The sequence below is a fragment of the Herpailurus yagouaroundi genome, unplaced genomic scaffold (assembly GCF_014898765.1).
Source record: "Herpailurus yagouaroundi ecotype Mexico unplaced genomic scaffold, PumYag 205, whole genome shotgun sequence".
Taxonomy (NCBI): Eukaryota; Metazoa; Chordata; class Mammalia; order Carnivora; family Felidae; genus Herpailurus; species Herpailurus yagouaroundi.
In genome coordinates this window covers 14,187,452-14,207,492 of record NW_024412436.1, presented here as the reverse complement: position 1 = coordinate 14,207,492, position 20,041 = coordinate 14,187,452, and the positions used below count along the sequence as shown (strand labels likewise).

The window sequence follows — 20,041 nt, the reverse complement described above, 5'->3', positions numbered from 1 at the left end:
AAAAAAAAAAAAAAAAAAAAAAACAGAAAAAAAAAACCCCACATTTTGTTCATACAATAATCCAGAAAGCATCTCAGAAATACCACTGGCTGTGTGAGGTGCTTTGGAAGGAAAGCACTGGAAGGCAGTTTGTCAATACATATCAAAATTATAAACCGTGTCCCACTTTGTAGTGACCCGACAACTGTGCACATGAGAAGCTATGTGCAAAATGGTAGGCGTATATTACATAAAGTCAGCCCAAGACCGAAACCACAGTAATTATCCATTGCTGGAGCGCTGGTAAGAAAAGTACGATACATTCATCAAATAGAAGAATATTAGCTAGAAAGAAGTCTCTGTGGGATAGAGGATCTCTAAAATGTACTAAATTTTTAATAATTGCTGTGCAGGGTACACAGTGTGGGGTGGGGACTGGTCCCTGGGATGAGGGAGTGAGGGAGACCGCTGAGTGCATTCCCTGATGTACGTTTGAATTGTGCACCATGTGAATGTCCTGGCTGGTCCGTTTCTAGTGCTTCAGAGATGAAGTGAGGTCTGTGTTGTATTTAACCCTTTCGAGAGTTTTGGCTGTGTAATGTGGGGGGAAGAATTGGGATGGTATTCACAGGAAGCTGTTGTATCAAGAGAGATTTGGTTTAGTTTTTGTTTGTGGGTGTGTGTGTGTGTGTGTGTGTTTTACTTCCTATAAAATTGCCTATATTCAACGGGTTTTTACTAAATGTCAGTTTCCCATAGTTCAACCAATAAAGAGATTGGAGATACTAGTGCATATGTGTTTCCACAATGGAAAATTTCAGCAGAAAGAAAGAGACAGATCATGGGGGGGGGGGGGGGGGAAGGCTCACCAAAGGAGCAAAGTTCTTTAAAAGGACGCAGGAGAGGGGCTGTCTTCACTTGCACTCCAGGGAACGAGGAGGAGGAGCGGGCAGAGCACAGGGGGGTGGGAGGGTGGGAGGGAGGGTGTGTACATGCTAGACTTAGGGATGGTGGGGCGGGGTGGGGAGTGGTTTCCAGCTGCGAGTGTGGACGAGATCCGCTGGGACCCCCCTCCCAGGCACTTGCATCGGGTTTCGCCTATCCGCACATGTTGATATCGCTTTATACCAAACAGACTTTTCCAGGAAGTATTTAGAACCTAAAAAAATAGCTTAACATTTATGTATAGGCTATTTGAAACTTTTTTTAAAAACTTTACCTTAGGAACTTCAATGCTAGCTGACCCGCAAGCATCCAGCGAGAACCTCTTGAAGATCACAGAGTACGGCGAGAACATCAACCATATCGCCACCAGCGACACGGTGTCCTTTTCTTTCCTCATCAGCCTTCTTTTAAAGAATTTCTGCCCTGTACTTCTCACAGGTATTAAAAAGATTTAAAGAAGGAGAATTTCAGAGGCACCTGGGGGACTCCGTCAGTTAAGTGTCCAACTCTTGATTTCAGCTCAGGTGATGATCTCACAGTTCGTGGGTTCAAGCCCCACGTCAGACCCTGTGCTGACAGTTCAGAGCCTGGAACCTGCTTTGGATTCTGTGTCTCCCTCTCTCTCTCTGCCCCTCCCCCACTCACTCTCTGCCTGTTTTTCTCTCTCTCTCTCAAAACGAAATAGGTAAACTTTAAAAAAAAAAACAGGAGAATTTCAGGGTTAGGAAGAGGCTTAGTAATTACTTAGTCTAAACATTTTATGTCAAAACTTGGGGAAAAGATACGCCCTGAAAAGCTTTATACACTATATATCAATATATATTCTTACTAAAAGTATATGAATGCCCATTTCCCCACATGTTTGCCCACAGAGGACATTATTAGTATCTTCATGTTTTCATTCCTTCCCAGACAAATTCCAGAAGTAGACTACAGGATTCATACATGCATGGCCTTCACAGCCTGTGGGCTGATGGCCCCAGAGGGTGCCTGATGGTAGGAACGTTGATTGGTTTAGCTAAATTTACTCACATAATTACATACAAGGAAAAAATTAAAAGAAACTGCCTGATTTTTTAAAAATTTACACATATAGGGGCGCCTGGGTGGCTCAGTCGGTTAAGCATCCGACTTCGGCTCAGGTCACGATCTCACGGTCCATGAGTTCGAGCCCCGCGTCGGGCTCTGGGCTGATGGCTCAGAGCCTGGAGCCTCCTTCCGATTCTGTGTCTCCTTCTCTCTCTGCCCCTCCCCCATTCATGCTCTGTCTCTCTCTGTCTCAAAAATAAATAAAAACGTTAAAAAAAAATTTAAAAAAAATTTACACATATAGTTCCTCAACCCAATGTTAAGAATTTTCAGTCTTTTAACATTACCAAATGAGTAATTCAATACGGTCCCACTTCTTTGTTAGCATTTATTTTACCCTTTCCTTACCATTTCTGGCTCCTACGCAGTGCTGCCGGTCACCAGAGGCAACAGGACGACACTCCGAGTCCCGTACTCGGCAAAACAAAATCGGAACTCTCAGATAATCCACACCTTGCCTCCAATTTGGTCTAAGAAAATTCTTATTCTTACTTAATATTTGGTGGATTGTAAAGTCATGACTCCCCATTCTGTTGCTATAGTTCATCCTCTCCTCTCTCCCCAAGACTGTTTTGGCAAAAATTTTCAGGGAAATTCATTTCATGGAGTAGCTCTGCTCTGCTAGAAGCAAAAGGATTTGTGATAGGTGTGAATGAACATTTGATTAAATACAACGGGCTAACTCCTGGGGCATCTGGGTGGCTCAGTTGGTTAAGCGTCCAACTTCAGCCCAGGTCATGATCTTGTGGTTCATGAGTTCAAGCGTCAGGCTCCGTGCTGACAGCTCAGAGCCTGGAGTCTGTTTTGGATTCTGTGTCTCCCTCTCTCTCTGCCCCTCCCCTGCTCATGCTCTGTCTCTGTCTCTCTCTCTCTCAAAAATAAACATTAAAAAAAATTTGTTTAAATAACGGCTAACTCCTAATCTATCCTTTTATAAGAGATGTAAATAATTAGAGCAGATTTCATATTTACTCGCTGGTTTACCCAATCTTAACCACATTTTTTAAAAAGGGAAGAAAAGAATCCATTTTTTCACGCAATTTTCAAGTAAAATGTTACTGGTTCATCTTAATATGTTAACGTCTATTCATTTTCTTGGCTGTAAATCTAACCTAATGTCTTTTTTTTTTCCCCTTAGGAGACTCTGGTGTTGGGAAAACCACTACCATTAATCAAATGCTTGAAAGGTTGGAGGGCCCTGGAGCATTTGATGTGAAATATGGGTCAATTTTAGGAGAAGTCCTGTTGTATAACGAAATTAAAAAATCAAGGTTGTATATTTAAACTCTAAATTTGATTTGTCTGGTAAAAAAAAAAAAAAGTTTGCTCTAATATATAAATGTGCCTTTTTTTTTTTTAATTTTTTTTTTCCAACGTTTATTTATTTTTGGGACAGAGAGAGACAGAGCATGAACGGGGGAGGGGCAGAGAGAGAGGGAGACACAGAATCGGAAACAGGCTCCAGGCTCTGAGCCATCAGCCCAGAGCCCGACACGGGGCTCGAACTCACGGACCGCGAGATCGTGACCTGGCTGAAGTCGGACGCTTAACCGACTGCGCCACCCAGGCGCCCCTAAATGTGCCTTGTTTTAAAAAGCAAACCTGTTATGGAAAAATGCAAAATTACTCAAAAGAGGGGTTAAGGAAATCTTTACTTTTCCAAAGTATTAACTCCCGGATTAATTCCTTTAAATGAGAAATTTTTTACATTTATTTTAAATATAACTAAATTTAAAATCTCAAGTTTTTTTACATAACAAAGTGCAGGTATGAGCTATTTTCCTTCCTGAAGAAGTGCACCTGAAACATACAAATGAAGAGTGGCACGTAATGGGTTCTCTTGCACTACAAATACATTTTCTTCTCATGAAATACAAAAGTATTCTTTACAAAGAACTTTGTCATTCTCTGTGTCTCTTCCTGAATTACAAAAGAAGGAATGAAAATCCTAGAAAAATGCAAAATTTTGAAGTTAATTAAAATGGTAGGTGTGCTGTTGTTTGGACGGAATAAGCAGGGGGCCGTGGGGACACCTGGGTCGGGCCCTCTTGTAAACGTCAGACACCCGGGTCCGGGGCCCCCCTCGAGGCCCAGCACGAACCCCGGCCCCCTGGCTCAGGCGCAGGTGCGGAAGAGACTCCTGCCCTCCCTGCAGGTGGTCTCCTGGTGGGAAGCCTGGCTGACTCCCCCCAAACCGCGTTCCCATTTTGCATCCGCACTAGTCAAGGCTGCCCTGTCTTCCCAAGACATCATGAACTCCTGCCCCTGTCTTTACCCAATACCACTCTTGGTCTGGGCCATTGTCACCTATGTGTTACACGAATAATTTTGGAATAGAATCCCACTGACCTTAAATGAGGCTGCAAAAAATCCGAAGAACATTTAATACCATAAGAATTTTTCCTTATCTGAATTATTATAGTGGACCTTAAAAAATAAATCTCACTCTATGCTCACTATCTAAACTGAACATTTTAATAAAGAAAGATAATATTAAAAAGAAACACCTGAAGCCAAAACCAAACTAGAGGGGAGCAGGGCTTTATAAAGGGACAAGTGAGTTAATAATGGTTCACTACCCATTGGAAATACCAATAGCCTGGAATCCTGAGAATTTGTTTGTTTTAAAAAAATTTTTTTTAATGTTTATTCAGTTTTGAGAGACAGAGCGTCCATGGGGTTGGGGCAGAGAAAGAGAGGGAGACACAGAATCCGAAGCAGGCTCCAGGCTCTGAGCTGTCAGCACAGAGCCCGACGCGGGGCTCGAACCCAAGAGCTGTGAGACCTGAGCCGAAGTCGGATGCTTACCTGACTGAGCCACCCAGGCGCTCCTGTCTGGTTTGTTTTTTAGAGTCAGCCTGTGTTGTTAAGTCTGGGTATCGGTTGTGATGGTGACAGCGGTGACACGGTGTTACCTGTAAAAAAGCGGAAACAGGAAAAAATATTTGTTTCCCTGTAGGAGAGAGAGATAAAGTCAACACCCTGACACTTTGATTACATTTTGTTCCTCCAGCTGCAGTGGTAAACAGGCAAATTTTGAATCTTTAAAACCTTTTGTTCCAACAGCCTGAAGCAGAATATCAACATCTTGCTCTCTGAAAGTCACAAGACAGGATCCGCACGTCTAGGTGCGTATTAATCACCTCATGTGAAAACTGCTTCCTGTCTCTGCTCGTGCAAGTCACGGTGTGCTTGTCGGGGATCTCGGAACCAACACTTCCACCGATAGTTTCAAATGGAAAATCCTGAAAAACATCCACTCTCCTGTCAAACGCCATGCCCCACCCAAATGCTGGAATAGTTATGGGAGAACTTGCCAGAAAGTGGGACTCTGGCTTCCCCGGGGATTCTAGACTAGGTCTAGGTGTCCCTGGAGGCAGCGTCGGCCTGTTCTATTCTCGTGCTTGTGGAGAAGTCAAAATTCCGGATGAGCTTCCGGAACCTCGTCCTGGAGAGCCCTGACTGAAGGGTTTGGGAGCAGCCCCCCATTTCTGAAGAGGAAGAGCCAGCCGCCCACGGGGAGCTGCGGGGAAGGGAAAGGGCCTGGCCGCAGGGTTCCTGCCACAAGAGTTTTGGGGTCTGGTTTTCCCATGACATTTGCTGTCTTTCCATCCCAAGTGGCCGTGGTAGACAAGCCTCGCTCGGGGAATGAATGGGTCCTGCTTCCAATGCCTTCGGTGGACACACCTGTGTGCGGCCTTCACGCCTCTCACGTGCACTTCCTTCCAGTAGATGCGCAACGTCTTGCAAACCTAGATATTTTTAAGTCGTAGAAAGTTACCCGTGTCGATTGTGCAGAAATGTACAGAGTTTGTGGCTGTCCTGCCGTTGCATGCGGCCGTGGTGGCACAGAGACGCTGCACACCACATACGAGTAAGGAAGTCACTGGAAACATTCCTTCTCTCACTGAACTGTCCTCAGGGTAATTGCTTGAAAATGACTACAATATACTAAAATTATGTAATTTTCGTATTTCCTAACACCTTAAAATAAATCACGGATATTCTTAAAGTACTCTAAATTTGTGTTTCTTTCCACATTTGGCATAACAGATGGGAAGACTATTAAAAAGCCAGAAGTCAAAACTGAAGAAAGTTCACTGAAAGACAATAATAAAGGAATTATCGTCTCAACGATAAATTTTAGCATCAGTATGACCGCTGCCAAAGCCAAGGAGATGATCCTTAAGAAGTTAGTAAGAAGAACGAAAGACAGTCTTGGAGCGCCAAAGAGCAACCAGGTAAAGCCCTCCCATGCCTTCTGACCAACTTCACCCACTCACGTCATAATGTGACTTATTTTCATTAATAATAATAAACAGAAAAGGATAAGTGTAGCATAGAGTCCTGCGCATTACTAGAAAATGCACTTTGAAATGGAGGCTTTGGTTTTTGGTTTTAATGTTTTTTTAAGTTTGTTTATTTTTGAGAGAGCGCGAGTGGGGGAGGGGCAGAGAGCGAGGGAGACACAGAATCCGAAACAGGCTCCAGGCTCCGCGCTGTCAGCACCGAGTCCGACGCGGGGCTTGAACCCACAAGCCGTGAGATCGTGACCTGAGCTGAAGTCGGACGCTGAACCGACTGAGCCACCCAGGCGCTCCATGGAGACTTTGGTTTTAAAAATCAATATAGTATGGTTTCCAACACGATGAATTATACTCATTCAGAATTACTAAAGCCAAAAGAAGCTCCTGGAATCTATATTAAACGTGAACAGAGAAGGCAAGAAAATGTGTTAGATGCCATTGGTTTGGGAACAGCGTGTTTGACCACGTTTTCTTCCCGTGAGCATGGCTCGGGACCGTTAAAAACCAAAATTTAGCTGAGTAAACTTTTAACACTTATTGGCTTTATTCAGTTATTTGTGAATCTGCGAGGTATCCACCTAGAGACAGAGGGAGCTCCACGAAGCTGTACGAAATGAACGACTTTTCCGGGCACAGGGCACGGGAGCAAAGAGGTTACTCCGGGCCAATAGCGGTTGGTTGTGGTGGTATCACTGTCCTCCAGGCTGGCACGGTCCGCCGGGCAGATGACCTCATGGTGCTGAGGGTCTACTTTAAGATTCCATTCTGGGAGAGAAGACAGCTGTCGCTCTGGGTTTGGTGACATGGGGCTTACTGTTAAGTGATGGCTCAGGGTCTGTTGTGTTATTTTGAACATGACAGAAAGAGGGAAACTACCCACAGCCTCAGGGAACGGTACCAAGAGGATGACCTTGTGGAGTAGTTTCTGCTCTTCTGAAAACGTGCTGCTTTCTAAAAGGGGCTGCTGCTTTTCATAGAAAAACAGGGCTGTCGTGACACATGACTTTCTTCGCACACCGCAGCATAATTACTATTCCTAATTTGTAATTTAAAGGAAGGCAGTACTAACTCATGTGTTCTAAAACCTTTTGTCTTCCTCAAGATTGTAATATTCATTGATGACCTGAATGTGCCCGAATCGGACACGTATGGGGCACAACCGCCCCTGGAGTTAGTCAGACAGCTACTGGATTTGGGAGGACTTTACGATACCAAAAAACTCACGTGGAAGGTACAGTGTACCTAAGATCTTGTTCACGTTAACTGTTGTTACTCAACAATGAAATATTTATAACAGCTTTGAGTGAATTGAGAAATTTAGAATATCCAGTCAGATGAACATATAGAACAAATCCAAAATCCTAATTTCACACTAATTTAACCAATGGCACCTTTTGCAGTTTGACATAGGTCCGTGGGTTCATGGAGATTCTTGTAGTAGGATTAAATATTGGTAAAAATTACAAGTGTCCTGTAGGTTTAATTTCTGGGTATATATAAATGCTCACTATTATCACATCAAGAGTTATCCAAACTTTTCAGTATGTTGGCAGTTAACGCATATGAGAAAAGCTAGTGAAAATGTGCCCTAACAAATACATGCTCTTTATGGAAGACTACTCTTCATCTTTTCTTTTCTTTTTTTTTTTTTTTTATAAATTTTTTTCGAATGTTTATTTGTTTTTGAGAGAGACAGACAGAACATGAGCAGGGGACGGGCAGAGAGAGAGGGAGACACAGAATCAGAAGCAGGCTCCAGGCTCTGAGCCATCAGCACAGAGCCCGACACGGGGCTTGAACTCATGAACTGGGAGATCATGAACTGAGCCGAAGTCAGACACTCAACCGACTGAGCCCCCCAGGCTCCCCTCTTCATCTTTATTTTCAAGAACACACATCAAGGATCTTTAGTAGTATTGCAAAGTTCAACAAATTCCCAGGGAGCTGTTCCTGTGCGATTATTTTTGTTAATGGAACCAAATCAGAATGGCTTAAGGTTTTTAAAAAGTAAACGGACATGCCTCATTCGATTCCTTGTCGGTAAATCACGAGCCCTGTGCTCCAGAACGGACTTTATCTGTAGAATTAGATGGTTGCATTACAAATGGTTTCGTGTCTCAGAGAAACTTGGGCCCAGGATCCTGGGCGGCACCCTGGCTGATGAGTGGTGTCGGCTCAGACACCAGACCATCCTGAACCATCCATTGAGCCACAGTGGAGGGAGAAGCCCAGGGAGAACCTAGGCGACTAGGGCAAGAGAGGGAGCAAGAAATGGGTCTGGAGGACAGCCTGGAGAAGTTCTGGAACTGAGAAGAAAGTAGTGAAACTGACCTTTTGTGGAGTTTCTGTGGCTGGGCCGGGGCCCCAGGCAGAAGCACACCTGTTAAAAAACATTTCCTGTGCGCAGATGAGACACCTGCAGGGCCCCACCCAGCTTGCAGGGCTGGGATGCTGTGATGTGACCGTGCATCCACGGCCTATGGCTGGATAGACAGTCCCCAAGCCAGCCCTGGCTTTTCTGGAGACTCAGTCACGTTCCTCTGGTTCCTTGCTCATCACCAGGCTCTCTTCGCTAGCCTCAATAACATGTTGCTTATTTTCCAGTAATTGCTTTTTAAAATATAGGCTATTTCTGGGGCACCTGGGTGGCTCAGTCGGTTGAGCGTCCGACTTCGGCTCGGGTCATGATCTCATGGTTTGTGGGTTCGCGCCCCATGTCAGGCTCCGTGCGGATAGCTCGGAGCCTGGAACCTGCTTTGGATTCTGTGTCTCCCTCTCTCTGCCCCTCCCCTGCTGTGCTCTGTCTCTGTCTCTGTCTCTCAAACATGCAAAAATGTAAAAAAAAAAAAAATTTTTTTTAAAGATAGGCTATTTCTTGATGGCCTTTAGAAAGCCTCCTAGAAGTAATACGCCTTGGAATTGCATTTTAGGATTTTGGTTACTTCTAAGAACATAGATTTCTGTTATCATCATAACTTTTGTTTTTGCGGTAAGGGATTTTTTTTTTGTCTAAACAAATGTAAATCTTGGTTCGTTGGGGCTGGGAAATGAGTGATACCTCCCTTTCTGCATTGTCCTTTTCACTCTTCCCACAGAATATTCAAGATCTTTCTCTGGTTGCCGCTTGTGTCCCTTCAGTAGCCAGAAGGCACATGAGCCCGCGCCTCCTCAGACACTTTTCCGTTCTGGTGCTGCCGCATCCTTCACAGAGCGCCTTACGTACGATTTTCCAGGTAACACGTCTGCTACATTTTCTACTGAGAAAGAATTTTAGGGGCGCCTGGGTGGCTCAGTCGTTTAAGCGGCCGACTTCGGCTCAGGTCACGATCTCGCGGTCCGTGAGTTCGAGCCCCGTGTCGGGCTCTGGGCTGACGGCTCAGAGCCTGGAGCCTGTTTCCGATCCTGTGTCTCCCTCTCTCTCTGCCCCTCCCCCGTTCATGCTCTGTCTCTCTCTGTCCCCGAAAAAATAAATAAACGTTGAAAAAAAAAATAAAAATAAATAAATTTAAAAAATAAAATAAAACCACTGATGTTGAACGAAAATTCCCTTAAGGGTTTTACTCCCCCGCTTTCCAATTCTTTCTGGCCTGTGGTTGTAATTTGTCTCTAAATAGCAAAAATGTTGTGTTAGTGTGCATAAGAAATACATGTGGTGCACACTTTTTAAAGATTTTTTTAGAGTTTATTTATTTTGAGAGAAAGAACGAGCACGTGCAGAGTGGGGGAGGGGCAGAGAGAGAATCCCACGCAGGCTCCCCACTGTCAGCACTGAGCCTGACCCAGGGCTCTATCCCATGAACATTGAGATCATGACAGGAGCCATAATCAAGCCCCCCAGGTGCCCCGAGAAACACCTGTGATGCACACTTAAAGCATGTTTGCAGTGTAGACCCTCAGACCCCATCTTCACAGGATTCTGATCCAGTGTCTCTGGGTTGGAGCTCAGGGAGCTGAGTCATTAATCAGCACACCTGAAGTTTTGCTAAATGATTTGTTCTTTTTGTTTCATTGTAGAATACAAAACGAGAGAAAAAATCTGAAATGCCTTATTAGAAAAATAGCTCAACTTGAAATTAGTTTGATTAGAAAAATAAATCTGTGGGGCACCTGGGGAACTCAGTTGGTTAAGCGTCCAACTTCAGCTCAGGTCATGATCTCACTGTTTGTGGGTTTGAGCCCGTGTCAGGCTCTGTGCTGACAGCTCAGAGCCTGGAGCCTGCTTCAGAATCTGTGTCTCCCTCTCTGTCTGCCCTTCCTCCACTCACTCTCTGTCTCTCCCTCTCTCTCTCTCAAAAATAAATAAAAACATTAAAAAAATTTTTTAAAGGAAAAATCTGCGAGATTACCAATTTCTTCAAAACTAATTATATGTTTTCTTCTTCATAATATAAAATTTAAATATTAATTTTTAAATCTATTTTCAAAAAGCACTTGGTAACTCTACACAATAACCCACACCTAAAAGAAAAAGTCTTGATGTAGAAGAATGTGTGTGTGCATGCATGTGCGCGTGTGTGTGCACGTGAGTGTGTGTGCATGTGCGTACATCAACCCAAACCAAGGTAATGGTTTTATCACTTTGTGTTTCATCTCATGATCCCTACTGAGGAGCAAAGAGGGACAAGAATTGCCAGGGCATCCGGTGGGATACACACAAGTAGGGCATGAATATTCCCCAGAGAACGCACAACACAGCCCTCTAGATCATTCCCCAGACTCGGACCGGCCGGAATTCTCCCCAGTTTGTGAGAACTGAGTGTTTGCCGTCTGCTCAAAATGGATTCGAGATGCTAACGGTTTAAATGCCATTAGGGGCGCCTGGGTGGCGCAGTCGGTTAAGCGTCCGACTTCAGCCAGGTCACGATCTTGCGGTCCGTGAGTTCGAGCCCCGCGTCGGGCTCTGGGCTGATGGCTCAGAGCCTGGAGCCTGTTTCCGATCCTGTGTCTCCCTCTCTCTCTGCCCCTCCCCCGTTCATGCTCTGTCTCTCTCTGTCCCCAAAATAAATAAACGTTGAAAAAAAAAAATTTTTTAAATGCCATTAATCCTCCGTGAGAGCACACGCCTCTCCTTTCTATCAGGGATTCCCTAGGAAGGATCGTGCTTAAGATTTGGGGCTAACTATAACATTTCTTTCTAAAGGCTCATTTGGGAATGTATTTCTCCATCAATAACTTCACCGTCGACGTCCAGAGAAGTAAGGATCAAACAACATCTTGCTCTCTGGCTGTGTACCACCAAGTGGTACAGAACATGCTGCCGACCCCCGCCAAGTGCCACTACATATTTAACCTTCGAGACATGTTTAAGGTGTGTTTTCAGTTCATTCGCTAGCCTCGTGGTAAATGTTAAGGTGAGCAGATGTATTTTACTAACTTGATTCTTTTCTCCATTTCTCTGCCATCAACATGCGATCATTAGAAGGGGGAGAAGGAGAAATCCAAGTCGATTCGTTTTGCTATTTCTCAGCCACTTATCCCGGGAGCCACTTAGAAAAGAATCATTAAGATAATTCCACGCAGAGAATTTGGTGATGAAGCTGCTAAGACCGTTAGCGTATTAAGATTCTCAGCGGGGAAAGCACAGACTTGGGGTTTGCTCTCTTTCCGAGATGTTACTGCAGCTCTCGGGAAGTGAAAGCGTACTTGCATTTCATAAAGATGCTTGAATTTCCACAAGCCCTGCTCTTCACGACAGGAAATGTTGCCCGCGGTGCCGATTCGGTCATTAGCCTCGGTCAAATAATTTTCCGAGTGAAAATACGAAGACCAACTATTTTGAATTTGGTCTTTCTCTCCTTGCCATGGACTCCATAGTCCAAGATAGTGCACATCATGTTTGAGTCCCAATTCACAACCTTAGGACACGTCAACCTTAAGCACGTCTCTGTCACCACCGGCACCCTGCCTCCAGGTCGGTACCAAAGTCCAGACTCGGCTTCCCGTGCTGGCAAGGCCTCCAAGGCGCCTGGCCGAGGGGTCCTCAGACCCTCTCCCTCCAGGGGCGATGCCATGCCGTCTTTCCCTGACTGGTGACCGGCCCGTCTCCTCAGAACTTCAGTTTGTCACTTGTAGAGATGGACAGTTCTTACCTTGGATAATTGCTTCTGTTTTTACAGAATCCTAAACGTGCAAAAATTGAGCCTTTACTTCACACACTGCCTTCTAATGTTAAAAAGGAACTCTCATGCTGCGATCTCTAATAGCTTCTCCTAGGCTTGCTACAAGCTGAGAAGGCCGTTATCAACTCCAAAGAGACGGCGGCCCTGTTCTTTGTTCACGAAGCCACTCGAGTGTTCCATGATCGTTTGATTGACTCTGCTGAGAAAGGACTTTTCTATCAGTTTCTTTCAAAAGAACTTGAGAATTATTTTCAGGTAAACTTCTATTTTAAAAAGTATTTCAAATGGTATCTTGGGCAAAAGCAGTGTTTTCTAAAAATCCTCAGACATCTCTATTTCTTTATTTTAATTTTTTTAATTTTTTAATTATTTTAGAGAGCGCGAACGCAAGTCGGGGGGAAAGGGGCAGAGGGAGAGACAGAGAATCCCAAAGGGGCTCTGCGCTGAGCCCGGAGCCCAACGCGGGGCTCGATCCCACGAACTGTGAGATCAGATCATGACCTGAGCCAAAATCAAGAGTTGGACAGACGGTCAACCAACTGAGCCGCCAGATGCCTCCTTAGACATTTCTATGGTATTAATGAAAGGAGCTTTATTAACAATCCCCTTTTTTCACTTGATAATGTCTAAATAAGTCTAGATTTGATATGATGGAAATGATCGGGTCTGGATGCCTCTGCTCGTGCATTTGGCCTCCGCGAGCCCTGAGGCTGCTCATTTCTCTCCAGGCCGGGCAGGCGTGTGCACTCGCGGTACCTGCGCCCCCTTCAACTTTGTTCTCCCAGGTGCCCTGTGGTCCAGGTCCCGAAGGAAGGAGGGAGGTCCCGTGGACCGGCCCACGAGGGTTGTAAGGAAGCGGAGGGACGAGCTCAGGGCCTTTGAGGGGCCTCCTTGCTGGCTCCTCTCAGGAGAATTAGGGAGACGCTTTGGAATTCCTTTCCAGAGGTGACGCCTCTGTTCTTTTCCGTCTTCTTGGTGGTGCCTCTTTCTCTCGGCCCATTTGCAGGAGCCCAGGAAAGATGACAAATTCAAAGGTACTACTATATTTACAACAGTAAAAACAGAATGTTGGAACACAGACCTTATCCATAGAGATACACTCATGAACATAAACTCAGAATACGACACGTGCACGGGTATGTCAATCTGTGTTCGTGAACGTACGTACTTTTCACACAAGACACAAATTCAGAAAACTTTCAAAAATATTTTCTAGGGGCGCCTGGGTGGCTCAGTCGGTTGAGCGTCCGACTTGGGCTCAGGTCGTGATCTCACAGTTTGTGAGTTCGAGCCCCGCGTCGGGCTCTGTGCTGACGGCTCGGAGCCTGGAGCCTGCTTCGGATCCTCTGTCCTCCTCTCTCTGCCCCTCCTCCGCTTCACTGTGTCTCTCAAAACACACACACACATTAAAAACAACAACTATTCTCTAGACACTCTCATCCTTATTTTTTTCTAATCCAAGTTCCCTGCTCCTCCGTCCAGATCCCTCTTGCTGTCTTCATGTTAACACACATCACTCCGCCCGCCAATCTTTTTTTTTTTTTTTTTTTTTTTAACATCTAGTAAAATAATCCTGCTAAGTGCCCAGGGGTAATCCTTCCTATGCCCACGTTCAGCTCCACCTCCACTCTCTTGTGGAGTCTCTCAGGGCTTGGCCGGCGGCCGGTTCTCCTTCCTTGGACCTGGGGGTAGCCCGCATACCCACCTCGTAGTCTGAGGTGAGAATTAATGGCACTAATTTACGTCAGGTGTTTAGAACAGCTTGTGAGGGAAGAACTAGACCTTATATCGACGCTGCGAATATAGACAGGTGGTTTGGCAGAAAGAACCTGAACTCCAAAGCCAGACCTTGGTTTGCCGTCCAGATCTGTCTCGTGCTCCCCGGGGTACTTCACGCTCAACGCGCAAAACCACCTGCAAGACCGTTCGGTGTTTGTCCACTGTGCCCTCTGCACCGCCCGGTCGCCCTGGCCCGGTGTTTCCCACCTCAGGTCGGGGGTGTGGCACACCCACCCAGGCCCGCAGCCGCACCAGAAACCTCGGCATCTCAGCCCATGGGGTGGCCGGAAGGTAGCAGTGTCCCCTGTCTCTGCCTCCGCTCGGTGGGTCCCTCCCCAGGCGCGCCTCTGGCCACCCCTCAAGATCCAGCTCGCACTTCCTCTTTCGGCGGATTTTTCTGGCCAACACCATACCCTTTGCAGTTTGAGTGTCCCCTCTCTGTATCTTCCTAGGACTCTGGACTCTTCCTACCTTACAACTTATGATCATGTGATTACTTACCTCTCCCTCCAGCTTCTGAGTCCATGAGAATGAAGTCATTGATTTTTCTCTCTTCCTAAGTCTCCAGAATTTAGCACCCTCCTTACTCTCAGTTGGTGCTTGATAAAGATATCTGGGGGGAAGGGAGGGAGGGAGGGAGGGAGGAGGGGAAGGGTAGGAAGGAAAGGATGCAGAAACTTTGCTAAAATAACTACCTAAAGAGAGCCCATTCCTGCCCCTGGTGAAGTTCCTAAACTCTCTCCTGTAGATGCCGACTGCAGTTCGGATTTAGGGCTTTGCTAGACTGGGGGCGCCTGGGTGGCTCAGTGGGTTAAGCGTCTGACTCTTGATTTCGGCTCAGGTCACGATCTCACGGTTCCTGAGTTCAAACCCCGTGTGGGGCTCAATGCTGACAGTGCAGAGCCTGCTTGGGATTCTCTGTCTCTCTCTGTGTCGTATTTTATTTATGATTTATTATTTATTTATTTCACAAGCTTAAAAAAAAAAAAAAAAAAAAAACACTTTGCTAGACCAAGCAATAGCTGTAGAGGGGGTAGGACACGAGTTTGCCCTAGACTCCTGCCCTGTGGCGGGCCGCAACAGCTGCGGTGCCCCAAGTTAAAGACAGAGTAACAAACCTTCCCGAAGGACGGAAGGTCACCAGTTACCCCCCTGCGAATGAGGGTGTATGCAGTATCAGTCCGTCAGCTGGTCGGCTGGCTGGCTTTTTAAACAACAACATGCGGTGACGCTGACAGCAGCTAACGCTGGGAGCGCACCTGTTTTCAGAGACGGTGTCCAAGGCTTCCCTGCGAGGTACGTTCCATTGTTACCCTCACTTTACAGATGAAGACACTGAGGCAGACAGGGGCTGGGAGCTTGACCGAGGTGACAGAGCTCGTTAGGTGGTGGGGTCCTCCAAACCCAGGGTAGCTGCCTCCAGGTGCCCCCGGAACCCGAACCTCGACCTTGTCTCCCGAGTGCCTGTCAGGAAGTTGCGTGCCGGACACCACGTGACGGCAGTGCCGGGACCCCACGTGGGGGGCGTGTCCCTGGAAGGGCCGAGACAGGTCCACGCACCTGCCGAGAGGATGGGGCCAAGAAGGAATGCTCCCTCCCCCTAGTTTTAGGGGAGCAGGACATGGTCCGACTTTCAAGGGGAGGTTGCCCGTGACCTTGGTACGAAAGATAGGAGCTGGCCCCGGGGGAACGGGATGGTGTCGTTGTCGACTAAACTGCAGACTTTATTTGGAATCGCCAGCGTTTAATTAAGCATTAGTGGAGGCGGGGAGATTGCAGTTTGTCTGGGAACCATCATCACGTGGATTGGTTTGCGAAACCACCACCGCGGTCGTGACCTAGAACTGTTCCCCGCCCCCACCCCTGCTACCAGCTGCACGGTGGTATTTAACACACGAATAAGGGAAGAGTCTTTATTTTTCATTGTTGGTGAGACTTCAAGTTGCTATTTCCACAACAGGGGCTCTTAGGGCCCGCAGGCCTTCAGGGAGACCGTGGACGGAAGTCCACATCAGTGCGTGTGGTTTCCTTTGCAGCCCCTGTACGTTACTCTCTGCACTTAAAATACCGTCCCGAGGGGCGCCTGGGTGGCGCAGTCGGTTAAGCGTCCGACTTCAGCCAGGTCACGATCTCGCGGTCCGTGAGTTCGAGCCCCGCGTCGGGCTCTGGGCGGATGGCTCGGAGCCTGGAGCCTGTTTCCGATTCTGTGTCTCCCTCTCTCTCTGCCCCTCCCCCGTTCATGCTCTGTCTCTCTCTCTGTCTCAGAAATAAATAAATGTTAAAAAAAAATTTTTTTTAAATAAAAATAAAAATAAAATAAAATAAATACCGTCCCGAGAAGGGCTGCATAGGCCTCGCAGCCTAAAAAGGTCCGTGGCACAAAAAGGTGAAGAACCCCCGGATCGACTGTGCCCAGAGCTTCTCCGGAGTAGATATATTACATTCGTTTTCATAACAAGTAGAATTTTGCTCTTAACAGATATTCAATTATGATCTTACAATAGATTAATTGGACCAAAGAAAAACTGATGGACGACTCAATTGTCTTTGTGGATTTCTTGGATATAAACAAGCCTCACAGAAAAAAGTTCTATCAGAGCACCAGCGACTATGAGAAACTGGCCAGTGTACTGAATGAATTCCAAATGAAGCTGAGTTTATCATCCTCAGAGGTACGGACACGCACCATGTGAAATCGGAGGAGTGCTGTTATTGTGTGCGCGTGCGCGTGTGTGCCCGCGAGTGTAAGAAGGGGCAGGGGAAGGGTGTGCCCCCATCGGGCGGACCATTGGGACTGCGGGTTTTCCACGGCTCCGTCCTGGCTGGCTTCCGCTAGCAGGGCGCGTTGTAAGCCAGGTGCACGACTCAGGCTGTGGGGGCTGCGGGATCAGGGCGAGAGGAGCTGAGAAATGCAGGAGAGGCCGAGGCCGCTTCGGGAACAGCCCCCCTTACGTTGCGGTCGTGGGCAGAATGGTGTCGGCACAGAGGCGCCCTCCAAGTCACAGACGCCTGACCCCATTTCCTGGGAACCCCCTCCCCGCCCCCATGTCCCACCCCTAACGGAGCAGTAGAGGCTCCTCCTCTCTCGAACCCGTACCCCTCCTCCTCCCTCTCCTCCTCCTTCCCCTCCTCCTCCCTCCAGCCCGAACCCCCCTCCTCCCCCTCCTCCTCCCTCCAGCCCGAACCCCCCTCCTCCCCCTCCTCCTCCCTCCAGCCCATACTGTCCCCCGGCATGCCCACAGGAACACTGACGTAGGGACAGGCCTCATCGCACACGTTTCCCTTCCACACGTGTGACCCAGTTGACAGGATTGGAGAATATTGAGTCTCACTCCTGGGTCCCTGTATGTACAGCTGCAGTGAACACGTGGTCTGCCTGTGCCTCCAAGCAGTTTTCTTGTCCCCTTTCCTCTCCCAGACTTCTCATTCCATGGTGTTCTTCAAGGAAGCCATAGAACACATCGCAAGAGCGGCCAGGGTCCTCCGGCAGCCGGGGAGTCACATGTTACTGGTAGGGATTAAATTGCTCAGGTATTTTTAAGCTCGCAAAGTAAACATTGAGGAGGTCTGATAAAATCTACCGCACTTACAGAAGTCCTATTTATGCCAACTTTGTACCAGTGGAAGCTTGCAGCCATCGAGCCCTGCGGCAAGACCATTTTCCTCTCTAGGGTTTGCATAAGACCTGTATCCGCACAGAAAAATGCTTGGTTTGGGAAGGCAGGTGATGGCACTGTCACCGTCTGTCACATGTCCCCAGCACTAGTGCAGCCTCTGTGCAGGTGGAACTTGAGAACAGTGCACTTACTGGAAGATTGACTTAGAAACATGAGTCTTCGCACAAAGTTCTACCTCTCACGAAAGCAAGTGGGAGTTAGATTTTTGGACAATCCCCAAGTAACTGGACTAGAGGAAAGCTTTCAGAAAGCTCAGTGAAGTCCAACATATTCGGCCAATTACACAAATCATGTTATTCGTGAACATTTAAGCTACCGTTCATGACTATTACTTATCTATTTCATACTATTGTAACTATTTGCTTAACACCGTTTTTTTCCCAGAAGTGCTAGAGCTTTCTTTTTTTTTTTTTATTTTAAATTTTTTTTTTCAACGTTTATTTATTTTTGGGACAGAGAGAGACAGAGCATGAACGGGGGAGGGGCAGAGAGAGAGGAAGACACAGAATCGGAAACAGGCTCCAGGCTCTGAGCCGTCAGCCCAGAGCCTGACGCGGGGCTCGAACTCACGGACCGCAAGATCGTGACCTGGCTGAAGTCGGACGCTTAACCGACTGCGCCACCCAGGCGCCCCTAGAGCTTTCTTTAAACAGACGTGTGCAAGACTAATTAAAAGGAGTTAAAATTTGAAAAATTGAAGTAAAAACACGAAAGCCAGTACTTTCTCCACCAAAACGCTCCCTTTACTAGCCTTTCTCACCTCATAAATGGCACCCGCGTAGATCTGCTCTGGCCAGAAAGCCAGGAACCCCTCATTCTTGGGGCGTCTCCGTCACACCCCACCCTCGGTCATCAGTATGTCCTGGCGATGCGACTTCTGAGATGGATTCCAAGTCTGCTCTCTTGTACGCATCTCCGCTGTCGCTGCCCTGCCCGGGCCGCTCCCACCTCCCCTGGGCTCCTGCAGCCGCTTGCCTCCCACAGTCCCTGTCACTCGTCCCTTGATTCCACTTCCTAGTCCTTAGCGCTATCTGATCTGATCTATTTAATTTGTCACTTATTATCTGTCTCCACATTTGGAACAGAAGCTCTAACAGCGACGATTTCCATTATCAGCACGTTATTTTTTAACTCCCAAATGGTACATAGTCTCCGTTTGCTTCTTTTACCACAAAGTAACTCTTTCTTTCCTAATAACAAGTAAGTTAAAGTTCTCAATTCTAAAATTCCTGAGATTGCATTCAGAACAGTTTTTTAAAACATAACACTCAGCTGGAAGCTTGCCTCCTTAACGATGCTTTCTCAAGGCCCTATCATCGTATCAGAGGCCCTGTTAAAATACAAGGTAAAGCCTGGCAAGTCCCTGTTTCCTCTCTGATCCTGTGTCTACTTTTCCCAGTTTAACACCATCAATAGATCTTTGCCCTGGGTCAAGCTAGCACTAGGGTTCACTTGTGTAAAACAGTGATATGGGGGCGCCTGGGTGGCCCAGTCAGTTGAGTGTGCAACTCTTGATTTCAGCTCAGGTCATGATCTCACGGTTGTGGGATTGAGCCCTGCATTGGGCTCTGTGCTGACAGCATGGAACCTGCTTGGGATTCTCTCTCTTCCCCCCCCCCCCCGCCACCCCCCTCCCCCACTCTCACTCTCTCTCTCTCTCTCTCTCTCTCTCTCAATAAATAAATAAACGTTTTTTTTAATTTTTTAAATTTATTTTTAAGACAGAGAGAGACAGAGCATGAGTGGGGATGGGGCAGAGAGAGAGGGAGAGACAGAATCCAAAGCAGGCTCCAGGCTCTGAGCTGTCAGCACAGAGCTCGACGCGGGGCTCGAACTCACGAACTGTGAGATCATGACCTGAGCCAAAGTCGGACGCTTAACCGACTGAGCCACCCAGGAGCCCCTAAACATTTTTATTTTTAAAAAATAAAAATAAAAACAAAAAGTCACAGCTGGCATTAAAAAACAAAAACAAAAACAAAAAACAAAAACATGACTGAAAGCTGACCCAGCCTGAGGCTTCAGCAAGAAGAGGCAGCTGGAAGGAGTGTAATGACTTGACAAAGAACATTTAAAACAGATTTAAAAATACACAAGATCTATATTCGTTAACTCAAATGAGCTTAGTTGAATAGGTAAAGTAAAA

The 20,041-nt window shown here is 46.8% G+C and overlaps 1 protein-coding gene across 1 annotated transcript in view; it reads left to right on the top strand.

The window, feature by feature from the left end:
- Nucleotides 1-20,041, top strand: part of DNAH14 (dynein axonemal heavy chain 14) — a 328,569-nt gene that overhangs the window by 198,627 nt on the left and 109,901 nt on the right. The window contains exons 45-54 of the mRNA XM_040451938.1: nucleotides 1,204-1,362; nucleotides 3,152-3,284; nucleotides 5,080-5,141; nucleotides 6,067-6,254; nucleotides 7,423-7,551; nucleotides 9,416-9,553; nucleotides 11,461-11,628; nucleotides 12,524-12,694; nucleotides 16,723-16,890; nucleotides 17,637-17,729. Coding sequence (XP_040307872.1) covers nucleotides 1,204-1,362; nucleotides 3,152-3,284; nucleotides 5,080-5,141; nucleotides 6,067-6,254; nucleotides 7,423-7,551; nucleotides 9,416-9,553; nucleotides 11,461-11,628; nucleotides 12,524-12,694; nucleotides 16,723-16,890; nucleotides 17,637-17,729 — 1,409 coding nt within the window. The remainder of the gene's footprint in view (nucleotides 1-1,203; nucleotides 1,363-3,151; nucleotides 3,285-5,079; nucleotides 5,142-6,066; nucleotides 6,255-7,422; nucleotides 7,552-9,415; nucleotides 9,554-11,460; nucleotides 11,629-12,523; nucleotides 12,695-16,722; nucleotides 16,891-17,636; nucleotides 17,730-20,041) is intronic.